Below are 9195 nucleotides of genomic sequence, written 5' to 3' on the forward strand. Positions count from 1 at the left end.
GTAACGAATGACTCTTGTTTGGTGAAGTGGTTTATTACTGTATTGAAAGGTTACGGTACGACCTTCTCCTGTTTGTATTAGCAGATACTGCAAATTGGTTGTAAAAGATTTATAAAGAAAAGTGTAATGCAGCAGAACAATTTTCTCACTGATACAGTTCTGGTGATAAAACATCTTCAGTCACCCATGCCATATCGCCAATGCCCATGCTTCTTCAACATCTGGGTACAATTTTGATGATTTCCTGCCTTTCGGCTTATTTTCTTTGAAGTTTAATTCTGGAGAAAAATTCTGGTCGAGGTCGAGAATTAAGAGTTTCTTTTGCTCGTTCTTGAATTCCCTCTCAACAACCCTTTTATTCTTCATTGTTGAACCTTTGTTTACGATCACTGCTAACATCTGTAAGCAATATGTGGCACAATCCTGAGTAGTAAAACTCAATCTCTCCTCTTATCTCACTTTTTATCCCATTCCAGCTATATCATCATCTCAAATTCCCTTACTATCTTTTCCACTATTTATAATCACTCATCTCTATATTACTACCACCACTGTTACAGTATGATTTTACTCATCTCTGATTTTTGTCTTTGAAATCGATTTTAATTGACAACAACACATTTCATAACCTTTTTTTAAACATTTTGATACTTTCTGAACTGAACGATTTCATTTGATAATGTCAAGCAGATGAAACTGATATGACGATAATATTTTCAATAGATTGTTATCAGTAGCTGAAACAGTTGATACCCTCGGGTTTAAGCACCGATAGATTTTATCAAATTAATCGATTATAATCGAACGACACTCAATTTCCCAATTTATTTCATCCATAACGATACCAAAAAAAAAAAAAAACCCTAATTGTTCTCAGTGATTACCATTATTTGTTCCTATTCATTTCCTTCATCTTCATTGATTCATCCCTTCTCACAAAAGAGAATTAAGATGACTAATGAAGGCATCTGTAAACTGATATCATTCACATTTCGCACCTTTCTGATTGTCAAAACCTATGAAATTGCGCTTTCGGACCCGAAAGTTACGACATTATCCTATGAGACACAAAGAGACAGTTCTCTCTGACTGTAGTCTTTTTTTTTTTTATTGTCATTCAAATAGCGAAGCTAAAATAAACAAAGCCATACGGTTGGCAGTCTTTTGGATGGTTAAAAAAGAGTAATAAGTCAATCAGATATGGTTGCGGCCAATTTTGCTTATCAGAAACTCTTCCGTTCTGGTTGGTAGTTACACTTCATTAATTACATTGAACTTCTTTGTTCCACAGTTGTCGTTGCTGTTGTCACGACCGCTGTTCCTCTTTTAGTTGTAGTTGCGGGTGGAGTTATTTCGGTGCCTTCATTAAACCAATCATTTTCTTCTATAAGTCAAACTACGAAATCCTCAGAATTTTGCTGAATCTTTGAAGTGAGATTAGTGTAGTGAAACTAAATTAAATGAAAATTTCTCGGGTCAATGATTTAAGTTTTAAAGGGATGAAACCTGTTTTGATGAAAGTTTGCACCGGTGATGTATCGGTCGAGTAATAATGTGGTAAGGAAGCCATTCCACCTCTCCACATATTGAACGTTGTTTGCAAATTCCCATCACAGAGTTGCATTTCACATCCAAACAGTCGACATCCGTCACCATTCATCTGTATAATTTTTCATTTCATAGAGTTTTAAAAAGTTTCAAGATACTTAAGGGTGTTTTCGAAAGAGAATCCAAGAACGGAAGTGCTCAAAGAGTAAATGAAACTTTGACAGCAAAGTGATAAAAGGATAAGAAAGGTTGGGAACCTGATCTAGAAAGCGAATATAATCTGTAGCAATACGTAGTGTATGAATTTTACTCATTTTATCAGACGGTAACGATGGAACAATTCGTCGCAAAATGGCGAATGCATCATTTAGTTCTTTTGTTCGTTGTCGCTCACGACGATTTGCTGCCACACGTTGCTGCAGTGCTTCTTCTGGATTATCGCCCTGCGTATAAAGACAATGATAATGATGATCATGGTATTGTTGATAACGATAATGATGATGGTGATGAAGATAATAATCAAGGATCAATAATTAACATTTAAAAAGAAACTAAAAGATTATAAAATAATCTAGAAATGAGATAAAGTGTTATGGTAGAACAAGTAGACGAAAAATTTATAAACAGTTAGTCTTCCTTTCACATAACATTTCTAAATAAGGAGATGTTGAAAATTCTTAATTATATTGCTAAGAATTTCACTTACAAATGTTTAAATAACTTTTAAATATTGACTTAGTTCTAGGACTTTAATTAGAAATGTCTATCAAAATTATTAAAATGAATTTATCACAGAGAAGAAGACAGATTTTTGAAATTCCTCAGTTGGATTCTACAGTAACCGGATAAGTCTCAGTGAACAGTGAATTGTCAAAATTCAGTACTCAGTGAAGATTTTCGTTCTACAGAAAAAAAAATAACTTTTTGGTACAGTTTTGTAAACATCTTTTAAGTATTACATTAATGAGTTAGTAATTTTGTTACTCGGATGGTTACCACAAAGTATAAATGAAATGTATAAATTGCTATGACTATTGTGAAAAACTACGATGACAATGAGTTGCAATGGTGACAATCATTATTGTAAAGATAAAAGGATGAAACGAATTAGCATACAGTTGGCAGAAAATCATTTCAAGAATGTTTACACATAAGTTGGATTACTCATTCTTAGTTACATTTAATGAGGAAAGCTTTCGATGTTAACTTCAAATATCAATGAAAAAAGAAGTACCTTACGCCTATTAGACCGTCTTCTGGTAACCATCTGGAGGGATAAACGATGACTTGCCGGAGGATATATCAAAACTCCTGCACCGCCCATTATCTTCTCCTCTTCTCCTTTCTCATTTCCATCTTCTCCACTAAGCATTAATATCTTCTTTCTAACTTATCGTCCCACTCACTTCACAATCATTTGTTACGATGATATATGTGCCAAAACGGCAGCTAACATACCAGTTTTATTTTGATATTGTTATCCTTCTCTAAGCACAATGAATTAAAAGTCAACTTTGATAATTTGATTTTATCAACAATTTAGTTTTCATTTGAAATGTCTTTTAATTATTAGCACGATACAATTTAAAACAAAAAAAAACAAAACATGGAATACCCCAAATGTAAGAAATTTAACAAAACCAATAAGAAAACTGAAAATAAATCAATTATTAAGGAAAAACCTTTCAGGTACTTATAGTTTTCCCGCGGAAGAATTAAGATTAGAGATTATTCTTCAAGAAGTCAGAATCTAGTCTGATGCTACTTTATTTTCATTTATACCATGGACGTTGACAGGTTATTTGCATGCCAAGTTATATATGTAAACAAATAAAGGCAAACATTTAGTTTTTATTTATATCCAATCAAGAAATCATAAAATAGTACCAAGATTAATGATCATCTCAATGATTTCACGATAGCACTGAATAAATAAATAGGTTAAATTGCTTTTTTTTTCCCAAAAAAAAGAAACAAAGTTTGACCGTTTGGTAATTTTCACGAAATTTTTACAAATTCCCAAAACCAACATATTCACAAAAATATCATCTCATCTTCTCGTAGCTAAATTTATGTGGAAATTCGATGACATTCAAAAGTCCAGTGAAGATCAAATCAGTAACTGCCAATCTATAAAGCAACTTGTTGCCATCATTTCTGCTTCTCTTTTGTATTTGAGGAGATCGTTAATTACAAGACCGTCTTGCCCGCTGTGTTCCTTCTGGATGTGAATAATTACAGCATTTTCGTCATAAGATGACTCAAATGGACACAGCGAACATCTTAAAATAACAGAAAAGGAAAAATATGGCTAATGAGAGAACTAAATTTAAACAGAAGAAATTTATTGAGAATGAACTTTGTACGGAGCGCATCCGACTATTGATACTCTAAACGCTATGCACTCGTTTAATCCTTTGTTTTTATCTATCAATAATGAAAGAAAATAGATCACTGCTATGGAAATCAAAGGAGGCGATCTTTAAACAAATTTCCATACTTTTGGTACACTTCAATATTTTTATGTTTGATTAAATTTCTTGAGTTTCATTATATAAACGATATTTGAGTACAGTTCATACTCGATATTTTGGAAAATATCTGCAAAATTTGCACATTTATGAATAAATTTTTACAATAAATCAAAAAAAAAGCTGAATAAATTTTCATACGAAAATTCAAACTATTACCTGAAAATAGCTTTTTTAAGATGCTTTTCTAGTAGATGAGTCAATCGTCGTTTCTTACTAATTGTAGCGCCACATTGACGGCACTTCGCCCTACGTCCTTCATCGGAAATAGTAATATTCGACAAACGTTTCGGTCGTCCCGGAAAGCAACGGTCATGCATTTCGGAGAAAGCTGCTCGATGTTTAACTACATTAGCTATCGGTTCTAAACCCTTAAAATATTTTTTTTAAATCCATAAAACTCACCTTAGGCGCATTCGCATTTGTTCATATTATATAACAATGGACTGCCAAGGCACAAAAACATAATTTACTCATAAACCTTCAAAGACTTACAAAAATGTATGAGATTCCATAAAATAACAAGAATTCGAAAGTGTCGAATTTCCAAATCACGTGAATCACTTACTTTAACCTCTTTCCTTCTATGTCCATTTTTCATATGTCTTCGAACGAGACGACTTTCAGCAGCACCGTAATCACAAAGAGGACACTGATGAAGTGACATTTTCAAATGAACTTCAGCAATATGACGTGAAGTTTGACGTACTTCCACATCACATATTCGGCATCTACCAAAACAGATGGTTCCCTTTGCAGTAGATTAGTGCAAAATTGAGATTTCAGAAATTCCGATACGTTTGAATTCCAAAAATGGGCCTTATTCATAGGATGGGTGTTTGGAAATTAAAAAGCAAGAAAGCAGCAACGACCTATTGAAATCTTCCAATGCAGAAGTTGGTAAGCGACGATTGATCCAACCCGGAAAACAACGGGAGTTCCACATTGCTATTTCTTTTGAAAATCTCAGCAAATTTGCCGTGGGTGCTAAATCTGCGTTATCCCCATGTGCGTATCTTAATTTGAACGAAATTTTCAAAAATTTTTGAATTTTGAAATTTTTATGTTGAACAATTATAAAAATTTCAACAAGGGGCAAATCCTTCACACATCTTATAATTACACATGTTTTAACACGACAAACTTGATATGCGCTTTGACGTCTGATGAACAAGCGTGATGGGAGAATTCGCAAAGCGGACACTGGTAAAGACAGGGCTCCTTCAGATGATGCCTATATACATGAATCTTAAAGAAGTAATCGTTAAATAAGAGTTATTTAAAGTTAATGTTGGCCTTTTAAACAAATTTGACAAATTATTTTAGGGAATGCGACGCGAAATATCACTATTTTTTTAAGATCAAAAATCATTTTTTAAAAATTAATTTTAAAAAACGACAATCGATCGCAGAGTAGTTTTTTTTAGAGAATAATTTTTTCGATCGCAGAACAGTTCTTTCTAGAGCTTCTATACCTGCCGATCTTCAGTTTTCATCTCTTGCCCACACTCGCGACACTGAACTTTGAGTCCTTCGCAATTCTTCTCATTTTGACTTGCTTTCTTTTCTGACCACAAGTTCTGAGACAAATTTGAATGAGAATTTCAAGGATTTTGAACAGTTTGATTGCATCACAACTGTTAAGAATTCTAGCAGTTCTAGTCAATTTATCACTTTAGAATGGTTAACTAAAAGCTTACTTTGAGCTTTCGTGCGGGAAAACATTGCTGATACATTTTCTGTACTTCGTCTGCATGCTTTTCGATATTCGATATCGGTTCTTCCATATATCCACCGTGTAATTTTTGCATATGAGACCGTATTTCATAGGTATCTTGTCCTTCATAACCTTTGCATATTGGGCATTGATAGAGGAAAATCTTAAGATGATCCTTTGCTACATGATGCAAGAAATTCGATGAAGGATTGAACTCTTTTTTACAAAGCTGCAATTATTTCAGTTTCAAATTCTAAATTTCAAAATCAAATGGAGTAGTTTACGCACTAAGTTTCGGAGTTAATTCAATCTATATGTTTTTTATATAAATTGATTCTTAAAAGAAGGATTAGAATGAAAACATTTGATCAATCAGATCGCACAATTCTACCTACTTGAGGTCAGCAAAAGAAGGTATTAAAAAAAGAAAGATGAAACTGCAAAGGTAAATATTTGCTGGAAGTTCTGCACTTTTGTAAATTTTTTTTTTTTTTTGAAAGTTTCCAAAGCTAACCGTGCAAGTCCATTCATTTGGCTTTTCATGCGGTTCTTTCTGCACTACAGATGGTTTACAAATGATTTCCATTGTTGATTTCTTCTCTTCCTCAATGTTTGTTGTCCCACTTTTCTTTATCTGCAAATTAGATTATATAAAGAAGTTAAAATTACATCAATAATGTCCAGAGTTATTCCCAAAAAGGGCTATACGCTATAATGGAAAAAGGGGAAGAGAAATGACTGGAATCCTTAAAATTTAATAGAAAATCCGAACATTTTGGTTATCAGTTTCTTCGATGTCCAACCTCCAAAACTGCTTTCGCCTATGTTGCCAACCCGGAAAACATCGCTCGTTTAATCGATCTATTTCCTCCCTGAAAATCTAAATTTATGATTGCAAAATGATTGTAAAACTAGGTTCAACTTTCTGAGAAACTTGACTGCTTGCAGTACAACATGATGGATGAAATTTGAATGATATTGAAATTCATAAAACAATCAAATGTTTAATTCTTATCAAGAAATCTGGCCTACTTGTAATCATTTTCATGAGAATAAGGCTCTCGGTTTGGATTTTCTTTATGCATCCATTTAATATGCCACTTCACACGATGAATATCGTAATTTGAAGCAAAAGAGCAAAGAGGACATTCAAAAATACGTTGCTGCTTTAAATGACGATGGTATACATGACGTTGACGATCCGATTGCGCCACCTGAAGATGAGTATTACAAGCGAAAGATATCAATTATTAGACGAAATGTTGATTTAAATTTGAATAGAAATTCAATATCTTGTACGTGGAATAATAAATAATTAAATATTCCTTCGTATTCCTGAGATATTCAGAAATCAGTAACTATACATACGCAAATATATCGGTGAATGCCTAAAGTGAATCTCACCTGTATTTTACAAATTTGGCAAATGTGACGCTCTCGGGGACGATTACCAACATGAGATCGAACGAGCTTCATTGGTCGGTTTGGAAAGCATTTCTTCTGCAATATATCTTGCTTCTGTCAATATCAACACATTAGACTGTGCTCCGAAATAGAATAAACGGCACTTTTGGTGCTTCCAATGCTCTCGATTCAAAGGGTCAAAATTTTCTGATGGAACGTGTTTGAGAACCTGAAATACCAATTTTTCCAGTGTACAGAATGAATGAATACCTGTAAGTCTCGAATTTCCTGAGCATATCGGTCCAAATTGGAGATGGGAATAGCGTCACAATGCGCCGGATGAATTTTGTTGATATGTTTAGCAACAGTACAACTTTCGTAACTTCCGAAATCTTGACAAATCGGGCATTGGTAAAGTGACTTCTTCAAATGTTTTTGAGCTATATGACGTCCTGGATAACGAGACTCTTCCCTGTAAATTTCAATTTGCTTCATGATTACATTCTTAACTAATTTCAATTAAAGAGTGAATTCCATTAACCATGCGAATATCTCACATTTCAATGAAGTTCACAAATTAAGAAAAGATCAAGATCGTTACCAGCAAACATGACACGTTCGATCGTCGACGACAGCTGCAACGACTGACTGTCTTATAACACACTGATTATTATCCATATCACAGCCTGCTTCATCGCGAGATGTACACTTCGTAACATCGCCATAGTTGACCGTTTTTAGTCCTCTATTTTCCGGAACAACTTTGTTATGCTGAAGAAATGATCAGTTCATCTGGATGTAAGAGAAAAGAAAAATAACATAAAAGGTTTCGAAAGATAAATTTCCAGAATATTTCTTGATCAGAATTTAACAAACTTCTAGTGTTGTTGCTTTTTGTCTTGATAGAGATGATTTCTTCAGCTTCCAATCCGGAAAGCATTGCTGATTCCAATTCTGAAACAGTCGGATGCTTTAGCTAGTCCTACAGTTTTAAAATGAAACCAAAAGTTGAAGTTTGAGACAATCATCAGTAGCTTAATTAGCACACAGGGTTAATTAACATATTTTAAAATAAACATTGAGCGTTGTTTTACACTTATCAATCATAGTTTTATTACCGTGACGCAGAAGGACCGGTGATCTGATTATAAAAGCAGGACACTAATTCATCATATCAAATCGAGTTAATCTTTTCAGAAAAAGAAATGAAAATGAAAGTTGGAATTGGAAATGAATAACCTGTATCTCATGCCTGTGAAATTCTTCATTGCTGATAGGGTATGCATTGCCTTGATGAATAGCTATGCAGTGTTTTCGCATTTCCCAAACCGAATTATTATTTATATAGTCACAACCCGAACACTGGAAAAGATTAGAAACCCGAAGATGGAATTGATAAACATGTCGTTGGCGTGCTGTTGTACAGACATCCACGTGGCAAACTTGACAATTTGATTTTCGAACAGCTTTTGAACCATTTGGAAAAGATATTGAATTCTGTTGTTGTTGATTTTTATTCAGTTGATTGCCAGTAGTTGTCGTTATTTCGGAGAATTCAGTTTGCAATGTCTGAATCATAATAAGCAATTTGCTGAATTATAGCATAGCCTAATCACTGATTCTTCGTTTTTCCCTCCTTCGAAATACTCACTTATGTGAAAATGTGCCACCTAAGATAAGTTACGCCAGATCAGCTATTCTCGAAAGAGGAGAGGAAATAACACCACGGTGCGCCATATTTTTTGCAGCCGTATAAAGAAGTTTGCTTCTCTGAATGAATCAACATGGATGATCGTCCCATACAAGCTAGAAAAACGTTTAAATCCTCACAAAGCTTGTAGATCGCTTTGCTCTGGGCTGGAAATCAATTTCTCCAGGATCGTCACCTTCTGAAGATTTCCGTTTTTGTGAATCCAGACAAGACTCATCATCATTATCACTTTGAGATACCTGTAAGAAATTGAACATAGCCTATTGCAGTTTTCTTGCATAAAG

At 34.0% G+C, this 9195-nt stretch overlaps 2 protein-coding genes across 3 annotated transcripts in view; both read right to left on the reverse strand.

Annotated features, from left to right (window-relative positions):
- Positions 1–26: 26 nt before the first annotated feature.
- Positions 27–2927, reverse strand: LOAG_10057. 2 transcript variants are annotated; one of them, XM_020448073.1, is made up of 4 exons: positions 2783–2927; positions 1806–1991; positions 1507–1660; positions 27–399 (listed from the first exon to the last, which is right to left on the reverse strand). In XM_020448073.1, the coding sequence occupies exons 1-4, from the start codon at positions 2918–2920 to the stop codon at positions 356–358; spliced, it is 522 nt and encodes a 173-aa protein (XP_020306119.1). In that variant the 5' UTR covers positions 2921–2927; the 3' UTR covers positions 27–355. The 2 variants fall into 2 exon arrangements, with proteins under 2 accessions (XP_020306119.1, XP_003145632.2); XM_003145584.2 differs by lacking the exon at positions 27–399 and adding an exon at positions 870–1384.
- A 670-nt stretch (positions 2928–3597) lies between these two features.
- LOAG_17572 (zinc finger protein) overlaps positions 3598–9195 on the reverse strand; it is a 6641-nt gene continuing 1043 nt past the window's right edge. The window contains exons 3-18 of the mRNA XM_020450232.1: positions 9031–9150; positions 8440–8769; positions 8077–8154; positions 7802–7971; positions 7471–7672; positions 7201–7296; positions 6829–7010; positions 6569–6668; positions 6311–6430; positions 5780–6025; positions 5555–5659; positions 5224–5327; positions 4952–5095; positions 4648–4810; positions 4239–4450; positions 3598–3830 (exon numbers count right to left, since the gene is read on the reverse strand). Of these exons, the coding sequence (XP_020306120.1) occupies positions 3659–3830; positions 4239–4450; positions 4648–4810; positions 4952–5095; positions 5224–5327; positions 5555–5659; positions 5780–6025; positions 6311–6430; positions 6569–6668; positions 6829–7010; positions 7201–7296; positions 7471–7672; positions 7802–7971; positions 8077–8154; positions 8440–8769; positions 9031–9150 (2544 nt within the window). The 3' untranslated portion in view covers positions 3598–3658. The remainder of the gene's footprint in view (positions 3831–4238; positions 4451–4647; positions 4811–4951; positions 5096–5223; positions 5328–5554; positions 5660–5779; positions 6026–6310; positions 6431–6568; positions 6669–6828; positions 7011–7200; positions 7297–7470; positions 7673–7801; positions 7972–8076; positions 8155–8439; positions 8770–9030; positions 9151–9195) is intronic.

This window comes from Loa loa (genome assembly GCF_000183805.2).
Source record: "Loa loa unplaced genomic scaffold supercont3.95, whole genome shotgun sequence".
Lineage (NCBI taxonomy): Eukaryota > Metazoa > Nematoda > Chromadorea > Rhabditida > Onchocercidae > Loa > Loa loa.